Below are 18281 nucleotides of genomic sequence, written 5' to 3'. Positions count from 1 at the left end.
CTTTTCTCCTCTTTCGCGTTAATTTTCTTTATTCGAAAGTCGTTTTCTATTAAATTTGCGTTAATTTAAGTCGCGTTAATTTCCAATACCTTAATTTCATGGAGCGTTAATTTCCTATAATAAGGGGTGGGGAATTTTCGAGCCGCAGGAATATTTTTCGTTATCAAATTCCTTGTATGAATTTTTTTTTAGGCCAAAGCAAGAATATTTTTTAGGATTAATTGGCATGCATGAATTTTTTTCATTTAATATTCCCTTGCGCGAATATTTTTTTTGTACTTCGCCTGCGCCCCCCCCCCCCCCCCCCCCCATAAGTTTTCTAATGGTCCATCCCTAAATATTGTTTGCGATAAACGAACAGTTTTTCTTGTTCTCCGTTTGTCAACTACGGCAATTTATTTGCTTTTTTTTATCAGTGATGAGGCAACTTCCTATCTTCTTAACAATGTCACATCTGCTTGTGTAAGAATAAACTTAGTTGGTAGCAAAGACCCATTCTGAACAAAAGCGTCTTTAAAATGTTACCTCGGTGACAGATCGCAACATGCCGCCTTGCTAACTGATACGAGCAGCTGCATGTTCTCATCTTATGTAAAACGGACACGCTCGTATAAATGGTACTCGATAAAGTAAGACGTATCTTGGCTAAAAAAAATGGATCCCAAGAGGCAAAACAATCGGCTTATATATACGTGTGAAAGCAAGACAGCAAGTAGCCTGTGTACAGACGTCCCTCCTCCCTCAGAAAAAAATCGGGGGAAGAGACGCTGGACAGCCAGAAGATATATTTTTCATTTTTTGAATGAAAAATGTCAATACCTTTACTTACGATTTCCAACACGAATTAACGCAGCTGCACTTTTTCCATATATCATAAAATTCAAAAATTCGCAAATCGCCAATTACTTTGTAGTTTTAATAGCTGGACATTAAAATTCTCCTTAGGCTGAGAATATTGTAGACCTTTGTTTAGCACATCTATATTTGTTCTCTTCTATTACCAAGTCATAACTGATTCAGTTCAGTATCTTCTTCAGTTTGTTAATCTCCCAGCAAGTCACTTATCCTTACTGAGGCAATATCAGCAAAAAAACAAAAATACTCAATGTTAGTTGTGTTTAGCCAAAAACATTTTTGTCAGGCATACACGGGAAACTTAGAAATTTTTAAACTTAGGAAGTTAAAATGGGTAGTGGGTATTCTTGATACCTTCTTTCTTTAATCTTATATTATCTGTTATTGTTCACTTCGATACATTTTTTGTTTGTTTGTTTGGTAAACTTGACAAATCCATTTTTTTGGTTCATAGCACTTGGCAGCAACAGTTTTGTGCCAATAAGCCTAACCCTAAACCCAATAACATAACTTATAATTAGAAGCTCCACCCCTCCCCCCCACCTTTTACATCCTTATTTATAGGCCCCTCTACCTGTAAACAAAGAAATACACCCGGTTATAAGGCCCCCTGATTCTAAGCCCCCTCCTAGCTTGTATTGAAATGAATTTGACGAAGAATGAATATGACGTTTTGAAGCTTAAAAAAGCTATCAATTTATAAAAGTATTTTTATCAGCACTGCTATGTAGCTTGTTTTGAAACTCTTTTTTTAGTTCAGTTATAAGCGCCCCGGCCCCCCCACCCCCACTCCTGTCTAAAGTTATGCTTGAGGTTCCAAGTGGCAAGATACTCCCAATACTTGGTAGTAGAGCATTCTGTTATGCGGCCCCAAAGCTCTGGAACAACCTACCTAACGAAATGTCCAGCCTTGACTCTCTGTCAAATTTTAAATGCCATGTGAAAACATATCTGTTTATTTTATTATTTATCACTTATTGTTATTTTATTTCATTTTTAAATCTTTCTACTTGCTTGTAAATTTTATTCATTTTTAGTCTTTCTTTTTATCTTATTGTAAAGCACATTTGATCATGTCCCATGGAAAGTTGCGCTATATAAGTCTTAATTATTATTATTATTATAAAGCTCTCCAAAACCCTTTACGAAGTTGTATTTTAAAGCCCAGGGCTTATAATCGGAAGTTTATGACAACAGACCACTAGTATTATTGGCTGTGGTCGCACTGCTTTTTGAAATGGTGATTTCGCGAGCGTCTTGTTGTGCATGTGACATATCAATGACTGCAACATGAGATAAGATAGTAAAAGGTCATGGACAGATGGTTCTTTGGTCTCTCTTTCCGAGACTAAATTACACTGAAGCAGGCTGAAGAAATGAAAATTATCTTTGACTTTTTGGCCTTTTTCTTGATTCGAAGAGCAATAAAAGACTACTCACTTTTTTAATGAGGAAACACTGCATGGTTCATACTGTTTTTTTTTTTTTCAACTCGAAATCATCCATCTGAGGGATCAGACATCTCAATTTTCTTGTAAAGCTTCTATAATTTCAATGTTCTTCGGGAAAGAGATGAGTTAAATAACTTTGCACAGTCTCCTTTGCAAGCCATTAAGACCATTAAAATTTCCAAGTAACAATAATCGTCGCAAATGATTGGCTCAACAATCAACCTCAAGACAAATCCCAACATAAAACCTACTTTTTGAGACACTTTAGATCTTTGAAGTCTGCTGCTTTTTGATATCAATTACATCCTCGTTGGCTGAGGTCATTTTTTGGGGTCACCCCTCTGACATGCTTGAGAGTTAATTAAAGCGTGATTTAAGATGCCTTAATCACAATTAAACTCTGAAGTGCGAACACAGCCATTCAGATTGCTTGTCCTTTTTATCTTAGTAATGCAGCAATGGAAACCAAGATTAACAACAGTGTTATAAAATCAGGGTTGTCACTAAGATTTCAAGTTCCCGGGTAAATACAACAAGTAGGCAGGGAATCAAACGGCTAGGGATTTCTTTTGGTTCTATTTTTCTTCTATTTTCCAATAAAAGTAGCAGGGGGCCCCTCTCTTAGTAGCCAGGTAAAATCCCCAGCCCCGGCTCTTAATGACAACCCTGAAAATAGCATCTCTAATAATAATATTATGTTCACTGTCTTGTGTGTCCTCAGGTGAATCAACTCCAGGCAAAAGAGCATCAGGCAAATAAATTGTGATTTGGATGAGATGGCTGCAATTTGTCTTTGCCACAATCTTTTCACCTATGATGTTTTAAGTACTCTCATCTGAGCCTCACACTGTATTGCTAAAGAGCTCAACAGCTCATACACTGTCAGTGTATTTCACTTCTGTTCCTTGTCAGTTAAGTTTAGCTTGAGGAGTTCACTTGGCAAGGTTTATTGCAGATGAAATTTCTTGCAGTGTAAGGCGACCTTGGGAAAGCATCATTTTGATGACAATCTAAGAATATGAAATATATATACAATGTATGTATGCATTCTTTGGGGACAAAAATAGTGACTTATTTGATGTTAAAAAAAGCAGCTTCTACAATATAATCTGCAATGGGCAGTACAGCCCATTTTCAGCAAATATGGAATATGAAATGCTTTTTTAAAAGAATAGATTACTTAAGCGAGAAAGCATGAGTCAGTGACTTAGTCTTGTGCCTGGGGGCAAGGGTAATGTAGAAGAAAAAATTTCCATATAACACACATACACTATACTTTATTTCATATACATCATTTTGCCATCTCCGCCCACAAAATAGCAAAAGCTAGACGAGGCGGGCGGAGAGGAAAGGTTACAGCAGTCATAACAGATAATAATGTAAAGTAACTATATAAACTATGTGGATAAATAAGAATTACAGAAAAACAAGCTAAAGTTGCAAAATATATAGTCTTACAGAATAATACTACAATCAAATTTACTTCTAACAGAACCTATCGATTATTAATGCATTGAGTCGAGGATGCAGAATTTGCTATTTTTTGTAGGAGAAAGGGCACTTCAACATAATCGTCCTCTGCTTCCATTATCGAGAGCAAAAAGTCATGAAAATTTTTTTTAAAAGCTCCTTTGGATAGTTGACGAAATTCGTTAGGAATTGGGTTCCAAATGATTGCAGAAGTTGGCATATGATATAGAATCTCTGCACTTTTGAGGCATAGCTTTTAAGTAGCCGTGCACTCTATGGTCAAACCACATGTATAAGTATTAGAAAGCGTTAATCTGAGTTTACAATACCTCATCTTTTTCATGTTTGTTTTTCTTGAATTCTGCTCTTGCCCAATCTGCAAGCTCTTTCTTGTGATCTTCATCCGGCACTTCTCGCAAAGTTCGAAGAATTTGTCTGTAGAGGGTCAAAACTTGTCGTCTAAGAAAGAACTATTAGGACAAAAATTTTGTTATCTAGCTATCTGCAAATCAGAGAAAGGGCCATTACATATAAACAAGAACATTTGTACCTGCTTCAAATTCAATGCCTTTTGCGGCAACTTTCCAGTCGCCATCTTAACTAATTCTGTAACCAAGCCTGGGATCTGGGGCGAGTTTTCCTCCAAGGAGACAAACGACAACAAACATGGCGGACAACAAACGAGAGTCTTCGTCTTTGAAAAATTTGCTTGAAACTGTCTATGAAGTGCATAGAAAGGACATTAAGACCTACACAAGTGGTCACCTTAATTCAAGCAAACTTTTAAAACCTCCAGAAGCACGTCATAAAAGATGGGAAACGGCGGATAAACCGCCAATTCGGTACGTACAGGCTTCGCATATTAGATTAACAAGAAATGAGTTTATTACTTATATGTAGTAATCACGGCCTTTTTAAGTGTGTTCAGTGTGTGAAGCTGTGTTTTTTTTTCCACTTAGTCTCAGGTATGATCTGCGAGCCATTTTTCGTATTTATATTTTCCGTGTTTATTGCAGTTTGAAGCCGCCCTGCCGTCTTACTGATCTCCCAGTCAGAAAAGGTGAACTGAGTGCAACAGAACTCCGCCACAAGACCATGGCAGATCGCCTTGTCGAATTCAGTCTGGGACCAGTAAGGAATCTTCCACTCAGTAGGTTGTTTATCAAATATACATTGCGCATATTAGCGGGGCTCCCGCGCGCGCGAAGCGCGCGTGGGACAGAGCCCCATACTCATGGAATATGGTCAACCTCTTTTCGTTTGGTTGTCACGTGATTGACCGAGCGTACGTACGTACGTACGTACATACGTACGTACGCGTCTACAGATTGTACGGGTGGGGTAGGGGAGACTATCAAAAGGAAGGGAGGGGTGTCTCAGGCGTGTCTTGGCAAGTCCACATCTTAAATATAGGATTTTAGGACATTCACACTATGGTCAATTGACAGCTGTCAAAACAGGATAGCCACTGACCAGTATCCCATGACCATATCGCGGGCTCATGTGTCAACTCATCGAGGTGAGGTGATTTATTTGGAAGCTGTCCGCTGACCAGTTAATTGTTTTACTTGATCGCGAACAATGTTCAATCTCATACTTTTTCTAGTTAAACTGATAATGCACACATATTGGACATCAATGTTTTGATCAATTGACAGCTGTCAAAACAGGGTACCCGCTGACCAGTATCACTTGACCGTATCGCGGGCTCAGGTGTCGACCTATCGAGGTCACGTATTTTTTGAAGTTATCCGCTGACAAGTTACTAGTTTTCAAGTGATCGCAGGCTCAAGTTCAAGTTTTTTCTAAATTCATATGAAATATGTTGTGTTTATGTGCTACACAATTAAAATTTTGATTGCAAACTGACCTCGGACGCGAAAATTCAGCCAGCTGTTACAGGCAGGGAAGACAGTTGCTTTTGACTTTTCTCACCATGGTCACGCGTTGGTCACGCTCTACGTCCAATTTTTATGCTCTGATTGGTCAAAATTTGACAGGTGAGTTCATGCGGAAAATTTATGCAGCATCTTGAATCTTGTTTACTTTGACAGCTGAAGCTGACAGAGTTTTGTGTCAACTTGTGATGTTTTTAACTATCTTTTTCCACTGGATGTGCAAAATGAAATTCAGCTGCTATCAGGAGTCCTCTGTTATTCATGGCTAGTTTGTTTATTGGGTTTTTGGTTGAGGAATACGTCGCTTGTCAAAGTCGGAAATCCGATTTCGGGTGGCATCGTTTTCGTTTTCACCTTGCTTGATGCGTAAGAGGATTGCAAAGTCTGAAGCGATACTGGCTTTTCTTGATACCTTTCAGGAGTTGCATCTCGAATGGTAAGCCAGAGAAATTATTGTATTTGATGTTTGTTTTTTTGGATCTAATTTAATGAAGTCGAGCGGAGTTTATGCGGTCATTTAGTTTATGCACGTTTGTAAGATTTGAGACAATGATCTGACCGAGTATCAGCTTTGATAAGCTTACAGAACTTTAAAAAGCCTTTAGACAGTTTCCTTACCGCAAATAGAAAGAAAACGTTCCAATGAATATTTAGTTATAATTCTGGCCGGAAAAGAAAGCTTTGAGCGATTTTCTTGCCTCGAGTTCGTCTTTGAAAAAAGCAAACACCGGGAAGCCGGCTTAAAACATAAACTTAAGCTTGAAGCTTGAAGACTCAGGATTTTTAGGGATACTTTAATTGTCTTCCTAAATGAAAATTGTTGTTTCTGTATATGTTACACCGAATTATATTTCTTTCATTGATTGTTAGTAGTCTCTCTTGTAATTTTAATCGCTGTGCCGATTGTTTTCAGTCGTTCAGTGAACATCGCTTGCAGAAGTACTCAAAATGCCGCGCGTTAATAAACCATTAAATAAAAAATAAACAGAATAAATTCTTTATAACGTTGGAGCGTAACTCTGTTAATGTTCATTCAAACACTCGCCACAGCTCGCACTACGAAAGGGAGAACCGGATGGCCGTATAGGTGATTTTGGAAATTTTTTTAACAGTTTATGAATATTGAATGAGTGCAATTTGTATTGTGAAATACTGCTTTCTGTCCGAGGTCTGCCGGTATGATAAAAACAGTGCCTCATACTACTGTTTCACCTCAGATGTGATGTATAAATGGTATAAAAGGTTGGTTTACACGCACCCAGATTTGTTGACAAGATTTTGCAAAGTAAACTTGTCGAACGCCAAAAGGTTGGCCTGATTTTTTTTTCCACTAATTAATCTACGGTGATCAAGAGCCATTATGGCTGTTAAATGTGATCGACGATGATTACCAGTTTTTGGGTGTACATATGAGGCTATCAACTCGATGTAAGATTTGGTTCACTCTTGGGCTGTTTGCAAATTATTTTTCTCTAAAATCAGGTAGCCTTTCCCTCAAAAGTCACATAAATGTGCTCTAAAGTTAACTGAATTGTGGAATTCGAATACAAGTTAAGTTATTGTTTCATTTAAATTATAACTTTATTAATGGGAGCCCCGCTTTTAGCCCTGGCTAAATCTATATATTATATATATATATTGTATAGTGAACTGTTTGACTAGAAGATGTTTTTAATGATGGTGGACACTTTTTTGGTAGAAATTCGGCATTCCCCTATACACTGTACCTCACTTTATGGCAATATCCTCCTTTCTTTACGAAAAAGAAAAAAACAACAACAACAACACATAAAAAGAAAGAGTGTGGTTAAAGCAATGGGCGATGCGTTAAGGATTTCCACGGAAATTCTGAAGCTGTTTTTGTTCACCGTATATTCATCATGGATAATTAATATTTTTTTCATTGTTAGGCACTGGAGAATGTCTCTTACTTCAGCGTGCAAAGAAAGTTGTGTCCGATAGCCCGGGGCTAGTGGATTTTGCTATCGGGCCAGTGAATTGTGTTCTTAACTTGCCCAATGGAATAAAATTAAAAGAACTGTGAAATCAATTCTGCTCATCCACAATTCTGGGGGCTAGTTGAAATGATGTTTGGGCTAGTAAATGCTAGCTTCAGCTTGCCCAGATGGCAAGCTGTAAAAAAGACTTTCTTTGCACCCTGTACTTCCACTAAAATTTGGTAAAGTCAATTTACCACCATAAAAAGATTGAAAAGCTGATGTTGTGAGTGCTACAGGGCTGTAGACCTTCATCAGGATGCCCAGCCAGGCAAAGGACTGGCACTAAAAAAGTTACCTTGTTTTTTTGTTTATTAATATTATTATTAGTAGTAGTATTAATTTTTCATGGGGGTAAATTGACTTATATCCAGTTGATAAAACCAGATTTTTTGTGCTTTACTCCTCCACTGACAGAGCACCTAAACCAACCTTTCTATTATTCCATTATTCAGCTCAAATTATGCCCCCAAATGGCTCTGTATGCTGGCAGTATATCATTTCAAAAATTGCTTATTCTGCTTAAGATTTATCGTAGCGTGACATGTTATTCTTTTAAATTCGTGGTATAAAATTACCATAATTATTCCGCTATAAAGCAATGACATTTTATGTTTTAAAATGAAAGAATATTCATCATTTGTTTCTCAACAGGAAATGAATTAAGAACAGATTCAGAAGGTTTTAAAGAAACTTCTATAATGGCAAATGAAGAGTCAAGTAAATCAGACAAGCTAACTGGAGACAAGGTTCTTGTAGAGGAGTTACGGCTACCTGAAATTATGATACCTGCGGTCACTAAAACCAAAGGTGGAAACAAATAACATATTTTTCATTACATGTATACATAATTATTGGTATTATTATTATTATTATTATTATTATCACTATTGATTTCACAAATTGATAATAATTATTTTTAGGGAAGTGTTCATTATTTATCTAAATCATGGGAGGGGGCAGGGGTGAGGTGCTTCCTTAAGGGGGGGGGGGGGGGGGGTCATTAGAGTTTCAAGATAGTTAGTGGGGGCAGGGTCCGAAATTCACTCTTTTATCCAGGTGCCAAGTGGTGGCTGAAAATTTTTTTTCAGTCACCAGATGGAAAATTCTAGTTGCCAGTAAGTGCCCGTAAAAATTTTGGAAACACGCTTAAAACATTATCTTGAATACTAATGTAAACAAATGCAGAAGTCAGACTGCCATGTACAAAAAGGCATTATTATGATTGTGTAGCTTATGCGTCCTAGTTGAAAAGGATTTTTCATTAAAAAGATAGCCGGCTCTTAGTTTGAAGACTGAACATTATAATGCGACTGCCTTTCCAGGGCTGTCATTAAGAGCGGGGGATTTTCCCCGGCTGACTACTTTAACTTTTAGAGGAAAATAAAAGAAGAATAGAAAATCCCTAGCCGTTTGATTCCCCACCTACTTGTTGTATATACCTGGCAACTTGAAATCTTAGTGACATCCCTGTTTTCCAAGTACATAATGCAGCGCAAAGCTAACTGCCATGTTAATCATACCAGGTCACTTCAGAACAAAATTGTTCGTACCAGTCCCCCACCTTCTGTGATTTCATTCGCCTGTAAACAGTCAATGCTTTTTGTATTTTCTTACCCTGAATTGTTTACTATGGAGATTAAAAACTTTGACAAGACAAGGGGTAAGTTTCTTCTGAAAAGATAAAAATATTTTTCCATGTAAAACAAAATTAATTCCTTGAGCGCCATAGTTCAAAACATTGGCAAGGCACAGTGACTTAAGTAGCCTGCTGCGTGGCCACTGTCCTTGAAATTCTGGTCGTCAGCACTCAATTTTCAGTTGCATTGGTGACCAGCTGGTTGCAATTTTGGACTCGGGGGGGGGGGGGGGGGCGGGGGTCATGAAAGTTTTCTTAGCAGAGGTTGACAGTGGTGATGATTCAATAGATCTTGACAGTGAATCAAATGACAATTCATGAAATTAGTGACAAACCTATGTCCAGTACTGCTTCAAACACTAGATCTGGAAAAGAGTGAGACAAAGGACAAAAGAAGAATATATTTTTTACTAAATCAATGTATGTTCCGTACATTGTTTAAACAATAATATATCATTTTCACTTATATAAAGGCAGCAGGGGTCACATAACGTTTGACATTTCTCTTAGGGGGGGGGGGGGTCATTTAAGTTTTGCTGTTGTGTGAGGGGGGGGGGGGGTTAAAGATATTGAAAGTGGAGCCGTGGAAAATGCTGGTCCCTTTGTCTCAGGAAATTGAGAATCAACCTAGGTTAAAAAAGTTTAACCTTATTGTAATTTTGACATGTAACATGTACATGTATAACAATATATTTTCTAGTAGTAGTGCTTTAGTTATTAGTTAGGAGCTTAAGAATATGTGTGTTATATATATTGTAAAATAATAATTTTATATCTAAATACAGTTGAATCCCGATAACTCGAACCTTGCGCTAACTCGAACCAAAATCGATAATTCCCCTGGATTTCGGTCATACATTTACTGTAATTTTACCCTCGGTAACTCAAACCCTCGATAACTCAAAACTCCCGCTAACTCGAAGTAATTTTTGTTTTCCCTCAGATCATTTCTATATAATGTTACCCTCGATAACTCGAACCATGTTTTGAGCCCTTAAAAAGTCAGGAAAAAAAGAGTGTACTGCCTCCGAAACATTGAATTTTGAATTTCCAATTGACGTGTTGTAGGCATATAGTTTACTAGTGGATCGATAGTGGAGACTGATGTTGTTTGCCACAAATCTAACGTGACATAGCTTTACTGCTCAAAAAGTAAAATGCATGCTCTACTTAGGCAATGTTTTGTTACTTTACGTTCTGATTTACAATCTAACAGTATCTTTCAGTTTTCACTCAACATTTTTACAATTAAATGTGATAATAGAATGCTCACTGTGCAGTAAAAAATGTTTTTTTCCTTACTCCCGGCTATTTTCTTCGAGCTCCCGATAACTGGAACTCCCGATAACTCGAACCTATTTTGATTTCCCTTGAAGGTAGTGGACTGTATGATAGATGAAGAGCTACGTGGTTCACATTATGCTATCACCAAAATCATATGTTCATTGTTAATTGCCTTGTTAAATTGTAATTGGAAAAAAGTTCATATTAATATAGAGGAGTGGTTGGCACTGTGATGTGTGTGTAATACTAATTATATGAGTAAATGTTTATAGTATTTTACGTTCCAAAATTTGGCTTTTATTGTGAGTTTGGTTGTTAAACGATTACTTTATTTGACGCTGAGTTCTTTTTTTTCAAAATTCAATTAGCTTTAACTTCTCGGGAGAAGTCCAAGGTGGAAGATTTTCTTCCTCGACAAGCATTTGTTGTGACTTACCTAAGTTACCCGACCAAAACAGAGCAGTTCACCAGCTTTCGGAAGTTTGGTGATGAGGTGATGAACTTGGGAGATGCACATGACAAAGGAGTATTAACAGGAGAAAAAAATGCACGAAACTTGGAACACAAGCTTGCAAAGGTATTTTAGCCAGCTATCTGTAAATTTACATTGTAAACCCCAGCATAAAAACTTTTTTTGATGAATGAGGTTTGAGAAAGTATAAAAATAATTTAAAAAATTAGTTCTAAAAAGTCCATATACTATTTAATGAAAACATTGCCATGAATCGAAGTAAAACAATTTTCAATCTAATTGGTTTGATCTGACCTGTTGAATAAAGAAGCAACTACACCGTAAGTGTGTTATGATTCTCATAATTTTCAACTTTGATTATTATTATTGCCCCACTGGTTCTTTATTTCTATTGTTACCCTCAGTAACCACGCCTTACAACTTTGATCATACACATTTACATTGTTTTTTTTATGTTAACAGACCTGTCAAATTTAATTTCAGGTTAAAATTTTTTAACCTAGGTAGGTTGATTCTTAATTTCTTGGTTTTCTAGGGCTAGGAGACATTGGAAATAATTTTATTGGAAAGAATTTAAACAATTATCGACATCAACCTAGGTTAAATCAAAATTAACCTGAAATCAAATTTGACCCGTAATTAACATGTAAAAAAATTTCTCACACTCTTCATGGTTGCATACTAGCTTAAATGACATTGTGTACATTTACACTACTGGCCCTCAGGCCATGTTCCTTGTTATACTCTAACTCTTGTACAGATGTACTTTCTTTTGTTCTTGTACATGTACTTGCAAGAGACTTACGTATCCTGCTTCCCGTATGTCTTTACAATCCCTACTTTTCCTGGAACCCAGGGACAAGTAGAGAATACCCAGGAAGGTCAACATCAGTTTGATGTGCTGCTTCACGGCCAGTATTCTCTGATATGTCACCGAAAAAATGGACCTTCATAAACTCACTTAAATATTTAGCAAAATTGATGTCCAGACATTTTTTTCATCATTACCTATATATAGCAATTAGCCGCCCTAGAGACATCAAGTCACAGAGGACCAAATTTTCACAGACTTCAGTTATATAACAGGTGTTTTGATGAGATTATTGGACAGTCAAGTACATTTGGACCTCTTTTAAGGAAGATTAAAGTGAGTACAACCAAACATGTACTAGTTTTATCTTGAAGTGATGATTAGAAGTGATGATAGATTGGAATGGTATAAAACCTATTAAGTCATCCAAAAAGACTGCCTACATTTATTTGACACATGAATTAAGAAACAACTGCTGCTGAGCCATTGTTGGATGAGATTAGAAAACAGTTACATTAAAAGTGATTATTGAATTTTCCTACTTTTTATTTGTGGACTATTTTAATTTATGTTCCTTTTCCCTTTGTGGTTCAATAAACTGTTTGTTATGCTAAAATGTATCAAACTAAATTGTATAGTCAGATGTGTACATGCATGTGACTATTAAGTTTGGAAGCCTTTCATGTGCATGAGCTTCTTTCTATTCAAAAGGAACTATAACGTTACCTTCATGCATTTATATAATTTATGTTGTAAGTCAAAATTTAATTCGTAGTTGATATTTTTTAAATTTTGACCTCTGACATTTTCACGTAACTGCATGTTCACTATTCTTTTGTCAAAAGAAAACCAACCAATTATTGGAATTTCTCTCCAGGATGAGTATGACAGCTACATGTCACATTTGTTGGACACACAAAAACCGTCACAGCATAAAGTACTATATCATCATATAGACAGCCTTTCCGAAAATCCCTCCACCTCAGATAAACTGAAAGAGGAGGAAAAAAGAGTTGAAAACTTAGAAAAAGAGGCAAGGCTTCTCCTAGAGGAAAATGCAAGGTATTTTATACTTAATACAAAAAAGGCACGTGCACAGATGGATTAAAACTTGAGAAAGATAATAGGGTGGATTGTAGGGTAGTTCATTTAATTTGTTGTTTGCTAGCAACAAGTTGATATAATACAGTTGTACTGTTTGGCAGGCATGTTTGTTGACAAAGATTGTTTATTGTCTGCAGCCTTATCGTGACAAGAAGCTGTGATTTTATCATTCACAAGTAAATTCCTTCCTAAAGGTTAACTTCCATAATTGCATGAAAAAGCATTTTGGCAATATATTTTATTTAATATTAAAATGAACTAGACATGATGCATGTACATACAGCCTTGACTTATACAGCCCCTTTTTAATATTATTAATTACACCTACATTTTGTGTATCAGAACTTTCATACATTCTCATGTACATTGGTAATTAGATGTCCATAAAAAAATATATTTCTGGTGTAATGACTCACCACAAAATTTAGTAAAACATAGTGTCCTCTTACATTATTGGTAACAGATTGACTGAGTCGCTGATTTATGTGTCCTTTGAGATAAAGAGTTGAAGGCTTGAAATACAGTCTCATGTACAGTGCTTATATCCCATAAAAACAAGCCATTTCTGGAGGAATATTGACTCATTAATTACCCTAAAATTTAGTAAAACATAGTGTTCTCTCACATTTGGTAACAGATTGACGGCAGTCCTTCGAGATGAAGAGTTGAAAGCTTCAGAAGAGTCAGACATCAATGTCAAAGTTGGTAAGAAACTCACAAATTTATGAAATGTTGCCTTTTTCCTTATTCAAGTCTTCTATTAAAAGTATGATGTAAAAATGTTGAAGGTTAACCTGTTGCTGATACAACAACTTTGATTGAACTCTGATACTAATAGAGCCTTTGGGCAAAGCAACACATGCATTTTTTGGCAATATTTTGTTTTCTTAACAGCTGAGTCTCAAGCAAAAGTATCTGTTCACATTGAAGAAGTTCCAAAGGACTTAGAAGAGCAAGTGGAAGAGTTACATGCACAGGTTTGACCATATAAATACAGTATATCATGTGTTCAATTCTGAATATATAAATTTGCATTTAACAAGTTGTGGTAGAGGCCACTGTATTCAGACACTTTCTAGAACTGAAAGAGGTATTCTGCGAACAGGCCTCCTGCGTAAACTTTGCTCTAATTATTGGATGCTGTTCTCGACTTCCTTTTCCCTCTTTCTTTCATTTGGTCTCAACATTGGACAAATCCACCAAAAAAAACGTCACTAAACAACATTGGAAGCTAGTTGTCCCTGATTATACCTTTCCCACTTAATGGACCTTGAAAGTAGTATTAGTCTTGTTAAAGGCCAAGATACACTGTAACTGTTGTTTGTTGAATACATTATCATCCCCTCAATACTGGTAATTTTCATCTTAATTTAATTCAGAGACCTATGAAAATATATTTTTTGTGGTTTTGATTAATTTTGTAATTCTACAGATTTTAGCTCAGTTAGATTGCATTGATGACATCAAGAGACACCAGAAAGAGTACTGTGTTCCTATCACTGTCTGTCAGCATCTTGAGCAGTGCATTAAAGAAACAGAGGTGATGTGACCATCTTTTTCTATGAACATTGTCGTTAATAATAATTAAATATTGTTCAAATGACTGCTGATTAAAAAATAAACCTGGAATCCAAGCTTTCACCAATCAATGGTATCATCAGGGATTAAACTTGAGTGGGCTGATCAAATCAGGGATGTAGCTTAAATTTAGAACAGAAGGGAAATGGCATTTGATGGGTGGGTAATATGAGAAGAAAAATATTATGGTTGCCTTTTTAAAGACTGCAGTGTTTTTATCAGCCAGAAAAATCATGTTGACAGCTGGGTATTTTCTCCAGCTCCCGTCCATTATCTACATCCCTGCTGAATTATTTTGTACCTTTAGAAATAAAGTTTCCATAATTATGATTGCAAGTGTGGTGTTCATGTACCGTAAGTTATACATACTGTGTGCAGACATCCTCATTTTAACCAATCCCTAATATTTCTGATAGGTGGACATACAGAAGTTACTCAAACAGAATGAATTCTTAGAGCAGACAATTAAGGTGAGATCGCAATCTTCGTTAAAACTAGTTGTACATAATAACTAATTTTTATTTGTGTTTTCGATTAAAATTATTTTTTGTCATGACCAGCATCTTTGAAAAGAGTTCATCTTATAAAGAGTGGATTTTTTTTTACCTCCAGATAGTGATTTATCCAGTGGATCAAACCACTGCACTATAGTCACCTTATACAAGGCCATTCTGTTAATTTGTCAATTCTCAGCTTGTTTGCTTTGACAGTTCTGAACTTGAGGAGTTTCTTATGTAGTAAAGTAGTTGTCATAAGATGCATTCCTCTTTTGTCATGCTAATAAAAAATACAGTATCAGTTTTATAATTACACCAATATTTTTTCATTTGGTGTGACAATCATTTTTTGTTCAGTTTTTGAATTTTTGAATTTTTTTCATTTTCTGAATAATTAACTGAATTTTTTAACACTCACTAAGTGCAGATTGTCATATTATTTCCTCAGTGACAGAAGTCGACAGTGATTAGTAAATTTGGCTAGTTTGTATATTTGTTATTAAAAAATGACTGTATTATTTGATGTGATCCTCTTGTATGCAGTTATTCTTAGATCAGTTATCCCTGTTTATAGGAGCTTGAGGAGGAGCTACAATCAATGTTAGAAAGGAGTAAAGTGAAAGAAAAAGATGCCAGGCAAGTATTTCTGACCAGTGAGAAATACTGTCAACAGTTTATTTATCATGTATAAGGAACATAACTGGCAATGTTTCATTGAAATATCTAGTTATTGCCAATGTTTTAATATTGTTATTAAGAGTTTATTTAAAACCACTTCATTTAATTTGTTACCAATTGTTCAATTTGTTACTGGTGGGTTTGTGTTTGTCCAACACTCAGGGTCTCAAAATAATGACATATTATACTATCTGTTTTCTTATTTGCTAAGATCAGAGCCTACAGTTAATTTTGGAAATCAGCCTGACCCAGTTTAATACCTGTTAGCAGATAGCTGACTAATCATTTGGTTGGGCACGCATGATTTCCAAGAACATTAATTCTGTTCCTTGCAACAGTGTGTTTGTTATTTTTTCAAAACAATGTATAATCAAACAATTTTTGTGATATCCTAAATAATTAAGGTCTTGGTAAGTTTTATTAGCCTCAGCCTTCAGCATGGCTGATATGATGCTCACCTTGTCCTTGATTATTCCATTTATCACAAAAGCCTCATCCAACAATAATTGTGTAGAATGTTCTGCGTTTGCACTGGCATCTTTAAAATATTAATGATTAGACATTCAAGTCTTCTTAGAGAAGGATGAAATACTAATATTAAATAGGCCCCATCTCAAAGCTTAGTCAGTCCTTCACTGTCCTGTCTCTTTTGAAAAGAGACGTCTACCCTGTCTCCAGGGGTGTGGTTCACCTTTCATCAGTAGGGTAGGTACTTGAGGGGTTTTTATTATATAGACACGAGTGTTTTGCTGGAAAATATACCACTCGTAAAATTCATAAAAACTACATCTGGGACCCGAGTGGTTTATTTTCCATAATCTCACACGTGAGTTTATCGATGACGTAATTTCGGTAATTTCCCTCCAAAATTTGTGGGCGTCAGGCATCCTTTGAATTTTAATTACAAATTTTTCAAAGCTTTACTTATATTTTGTCATTGTAGAGCCCTATTCTATTCAGCTCAGTGTTATTTATCAAGATTATTGTAAGCAATGTCTTATATTAATGTACTGTAAATTTGAGCCGTCACAATTACTTTTTGCATTGGCGAATAAAAATCTATTGTGTTATCGATGTCTTTTTGTCTATATAATAAAAAGAACATTACACGGCGGCTTGAAGATATGAATTTTATTTTCTCGTGGCAAAAACAATAATTATTTTACTCACTCGCTGCGCTCGTTCGTAAAATATTGTTTTGCCACTCGAAAATAAAATTCATATCTTTGCGCCACCGTGTAACATCCTCTATATATCAATTGGGATCCAAATAACAACCTGTTTTATTCCTTTTCTTGTGAGGAGAGGATAACATCAAAAATAAATTGATTACAATAGTTAATTGATAATTATATTTTTAACATCAAAAGTGATATCACAAGTGTCTGAGGAATGAAGTGCTACATGTACATGTGTGGTTTTTGTTAATTTTGCTTTGGAAATTTGTGGCCTTTAGAGGTCATGGAAGGTTTTTGTGTAACCTAATTATTTTTTCTTTTCCCTATTTGAACAGAAAACTTTGGAAGCGGATCAACACAACAGATGTTATAAATCTGGGAAAAAGGGAAAGAGAAAACCCCAAGTAAAAGAAGACAAGACAAGCTTGTAATAAATCAATCAATAAAATTATTGTTATTTAAATTTTACAGTGTATATATGTATATAAGAGAGTTGATCGTTCATGTATATTTTACACAAAGCACAAACTTCACAATACCTTACACAATAAAAAAAAGTGCTCAAATTCTTTGTTTTTATTTATAAATACTGTTGAAAAAAAAACTTTGAAACTACCTTGAAAGAAAAGAAAAAGCACTTTGGATAAAAAGTGAAAATAATCAGGATTTTACTTAGTTTACATTAAGGTATCTGCAACAGCAAAATTGGCACATTTTTCATTGTTTTGAATAGTCATTTAATGGGTGATTTCTTTATATTATCAGTACATTGACAGTATTCCTGGGTCCTTGAGGAACTAAAATGTATAAAAATAAATATGCTATGTTCCTTTATAGAGTTATTGTTAAAAGAAAAAATGTGGCACAAATAAGGACGTAAAATAGAATAATCCTGAGTTGGACCACGACTCAGCTCCAAATAATCCACCTTAGGGGCACAATTTGCTATTTTTGTAAATTGTAATAACTCAATAACTCAGCTGTACAGCAATTATTCTAACCTTTGGTTGAACACAGATCTCTTCATTAATATGGGCTTGATGTATTTGCCAAATTTCATGAAGAAATTTATTATCATCCATTCCCCCAAAAGAGCAGTTCCCGTAAGTCAAGATGAATCAGTCATGCAATAATTAATCCTTTTTGAGTGTGAAAAGCTTATTTTCTTCTCAACATCAACTGTTTTTTGACAATACAGCCATGAAAGACCTCCTCACCCGCCATTTTAAATCACCGCAGTCTACACCTGTAAAATGGTTGTGGAAGCCTAACGCTAATTAGTAAAATCCATCTAGTGGTCTATTATCAATGCTGCATTCTGATTGGTTGAGCTACTACTAGGCTATATGTTATAGCCTACTAGTAGCGA

General features: G+C 35.7%; 2 protein-coding genes across 3 annotated transcripts in view; one reads left to right on the top strand and one right to left on the bottom strand.

Moving 5' to 3' along the window:
* Positions 1–4437, bottom strand: part of LOC140923688 (LYR motif-containing protein 2-like) — a 246979-nt gene extending 242542 nt beyond the window's left edge. Inside the window, exons 1-3 of one of the 2 annotated variants that reach the window (XM_073373774.1) lie at positions 4327–4437; positions 4106–4246; positions 3221–3316 (exon numbers count right to left, since the gene is read on the bottom strand). In XM_073373774.1, the coding sequence (XP_073229875.1) occupies positions 3239–3316; positions 4106–4246; positions 4327–4371 (264 nt within the window). In that variant the 5' untranslated portion in view covers positions 4372–4437 and the 3' untranslated portion in view covers positions 3221–3238. Of the gene's footprint in view, positions 1–1800; positions 3317–4105; positions 4247–4326 lie in introns of those variants that run through there. The other variant, XM_073373766.1, reaches the window with a different exon arrangement.
* On the top strand, positions 4410–17478 carry LOC140923704 (uncharacterized protein C6orf118-like). The gene is made up of 12 exons (XM_073373783.1): positions 4410–4618; positions 4793–4926; positions 8326–8481; positions 10963–11171; positions 12085–12213; positions 12755–12939; positions 13619–13686; positions 13876–13958; positions 14414–14521; positions 14976–15029; positions 15631–15692; positions 17248–17478. The coding sequence occupies exons 1-12, from the start codon at positions 4443–4445 to the stop codon at positions 17318–17320; spliced, it is 1437 nt and encodes a 478-aa protein (XP_073229884.1). The 5' UTR covers positions 4410–4442; the 3' UTR covers positions 17321–17478.
* The last annotated feature ends 803 nt before the right edge of the window (positions 17479–18281 follow it).

Source organism: Porites lutea, chromosome 1 (assembly GCF_958299795.1).
Source record: "Porites lutea chromosome 1, jaPorLute2.1, whole genome shotgun sequence".
Taxonomy (NCBI): Eukaryota; Metazoa; Cnidaria; class Anthozoa; order Scleractinia; family Poritidae; genus Porites; species Porites lutea.
This window is presented reverse-complemented; position numbering and strand designations above follow the sequence as displayed.